The sequence below is a fragment of the Pteropus vampyrus genome, unplaced genomic scaffold, assembly GCF_000151845.1.
Source record: "Pteropus vampyrus isolate Shadow unplaced genomic scaffold, Pvam_2.0 Scaffold1000004723, whole genome shotgun sequence".
NCBI lineage: Eukaryota > Metazoa > Chordata > Mammalia > Chiroptera > Pteropodidae > Pteropus > Pteropus vampyrus.
In genome coordinates, this window is record NW_011919125.1 from 1 (window position 1) to 2,646 (window position 2,646).

Sequence of the window (2,646 nt, forward strand, 5' to 3'; positions counted from 1 at the left end):
CGACCCTTCCCCGTGAGCTGCAGGGCCATACCTAGGAGGCTCACGTAGGCCTCGCTGACCTGGCCCCAGCGTCCTGGGTGCTCTGGGGACGACACCAGCAAGGGCTCAGCAGTGCCCGGCCAGTACAGGTTGGTCCTGCCGCTGGGGAAGGGAATCCCGTTGTCAGACGTGAAGATCACGAGCGTGTCGTTCAGGACACCTGCCGCCTGCAGCTCCTGGAGCACGAGTCCGATGCCTGTGGGTGGGCAGGGGGAGGGGGCTCAGCCGCGGACCCCGCAGAGGCGTGCACGCGGCCCCCTCACCCAGCTGTGGACCCCGCGGCTGTGGCCCTGCACGCGGCCCCCTCACCCAGCTGTGGACCCCGCAGCTGTGGCCCCGCACGCGGCCCCCCTCACCCAGCACCCTCCTCTCCTTAAATCGCCCTGCCCGTCCTTCCCACCAGCCCAGGCCTCTCGCCCAGCCCCCCACCCAGCACCCTGTCCTGGAGCTGGCCTAGCATGCCCTCCGCCTGAGCCCTCCCCTCCAGGAGCACCGGCCACCTCTTGGCACTGCCTTGTCACTGCCTTGTCACCCCACGCAGCTGCTGGCTGTCACACACTGGCTTTTGTTTTCCAAAACCTCACGTCTGCCCACGAAACTAACAGGGACAGTCTCGACAGGGGCCAGAGACAGGGTTCCCTCCACACCTGCCCAGGTCACCGCCAACCAGCAGGACTAGCTGGGAAATGACAGAGGCACCAGCCCCCTGCAGTGGTAAGAGCGGCGGTTCCCCCAAAAGACACGTCCACCCAGAACCAGTGGACGTGGCCTTTTGGGAAAGAGGGTCTCTGCAGATGTGATTACTGCTGATCCCTACATGAGATCACTCTGAACCACCCAGGAGGACCCTACAGCCAACGAGTGTCCTCGTAAGAGAGACGAAAGGTGACACATGGAGAAGGCCACGTGTCTAGAGAGGCAGAGATGCACGACGCAGCCGTGGGCATGACACGGGGCCACCCGAGGCTGGATGAGGCGAGGAAGGACTCTGCCCTGAAGGCCCCCCGGAACACGGCCCTGCCAATACTGTGATTCAGACTTCCGGCCCAGGGTGGGGGCCCAGCTGTGGCACACCCCATGGCCCAGGCTCCCTGAACTCACCTTGGTCCATCCGGCCTATGGTGGTGTACTGAGCAGCCAGGTCAGCTCGGGCTGCTGGAGTGTCAGGGATGAAATAAGGCACCTGGGGGACAGGTGGGTAGGAGTCAAAGTCAGAACAGGTAGGCTGGGGAAACGGGTGGCCACCCCTTAAACTGGGATAGAGGATGGGGTGCTGGCCTCCCTCCCAGGGCCTGAAGCCATCTTCCTTCATGAAAGGGTTAGCCTCGAAATCCACAATTCTGGATACGTCATGCCACATCTTCGTGCCTCTCTCTGCAGGCCCCACGGACGAAGACCTGGATGCAATGAGTCAGCGGGTCTGTTCTAAGTCACACACCTGTGACCAGGGCTTCGAGCCCGCGAGAGGGGCACAGGTCCGCACGTTTACAAGGCAGAGGAAGAAGGGTGGGCGGGCCCCCTACCAGCACATCCTGCGGGCCATAGGCCTGGGGCGTCCAGTCTGGGATCCGCCCCATGCCACTCTCGCCGTTGCCGAACTTCTCGCAGAAGGTCCCGTACTGCGGCTGCGAGTGCCCGCAGCGGTGGGGGTCGTGGAAAGCAACGTAGAGGAAGAAAGGCCTGTGGGGGAGGGGGGGAATGCTGAAGTTGCCGGGGTGACGCCCCACCCGGCCTTCCCCTGGGAAGCCCCATTCTTCAGGAGGAGACACCCCTCGTGGCTCTGCCTCCTCCCCTACCCTCGAAGTCTCCTGTGGTCCTCAGTGCCTCAGTTTCCCCATGTCCCCTCTTCCTGCGGCCAGAGTAACTTGAGTCTCGGGAAGCTTCTTCCCCACACCTGCTCGGTCATCCCTAACGGAGACCCTGGGATGCGCGCCCACGGTAGCTGACGTTTGGCCGAGGAAGGGCGGTGGAGGGGCGGGCGCCTCTCGCACCTGTCGTCCTGAGTCTGCAGGAATTTCCGAACCAGCAGCTTCATCCTAGTGATGTTCCGTCCCACCTGGAGGACGGAGCCATTCTCCTCCGTGTACGCGAAGTCGAAGGGGTACACCGCCTCCGGCCCCACGTGCTTCTTCCCAATGATGCCTGGAGGCGAGAGACCCGCCCAGAGCCCCTGGCGTCACCCACGCCCTCTGCTCCCCTCTGCGCCTGCCCACCCACGCCCCCCCAACCCCAGCAACTGGCAGCCCGGGGCCCCTGTTCTCAGTGCTCGGAGCAGGCAACTCCAGCTGATCGCGGCTCAAGACGAGGCCCCACCCCCCGGGGCAGGGAGGAAGCTGCCATCCGGTCCCTACGTGGCGCCCAGCCCCTCACTTGTGCGGACGCCCGCCTGGCGGAGCAGCAGCGGCAAACTCTGCACCCGGTCGAACGAGCTGAAGTGGTGGACGCCCTGGTGCAGGCCGTACATCCCAATCTGGTGCTGTGGCAGTCACGGGTGAGGCGGGGCGGGGATCCTGCTCCCCCATCGTCTCTCCGCCCTCCCTGGCCCGACTGGGACCCCAGGTGGCCAGCACCTAGAGAGATTCTCTCCCTTCTCATTCCTCGGCCGAC

General features: G+C 64.7%; 1 protein-coding gene across 1 annotated transcript; it reads right to left on the minus strand.

Annotated features, from left to right (window-relative positions):
- Nucleotides 1-5: 5 nt before the first annotated feature.
- On the minus strand, nucleotides 6-2,521 carry LOC105311533 (N-sulphoglucosamine sulphohydrolase; the record flags this gene model as incomplete). Its single annotated transcript, XM_011387514.2, has 5 exons — nucleotides 6-235; nucleotides 1,141-1,222; nucleotides 1,563-1,719; nucleotides 2,031-2,181; nucleotides 2,410-2,521. Coding segments are annotated over 5 exons (732 nt in total), but the record flags the coding sequence as incomplete, so codon positions are not given.
- Between the last annotated feature and the right edge of the window lie 125 nt (nucleotides 2,522-2,646).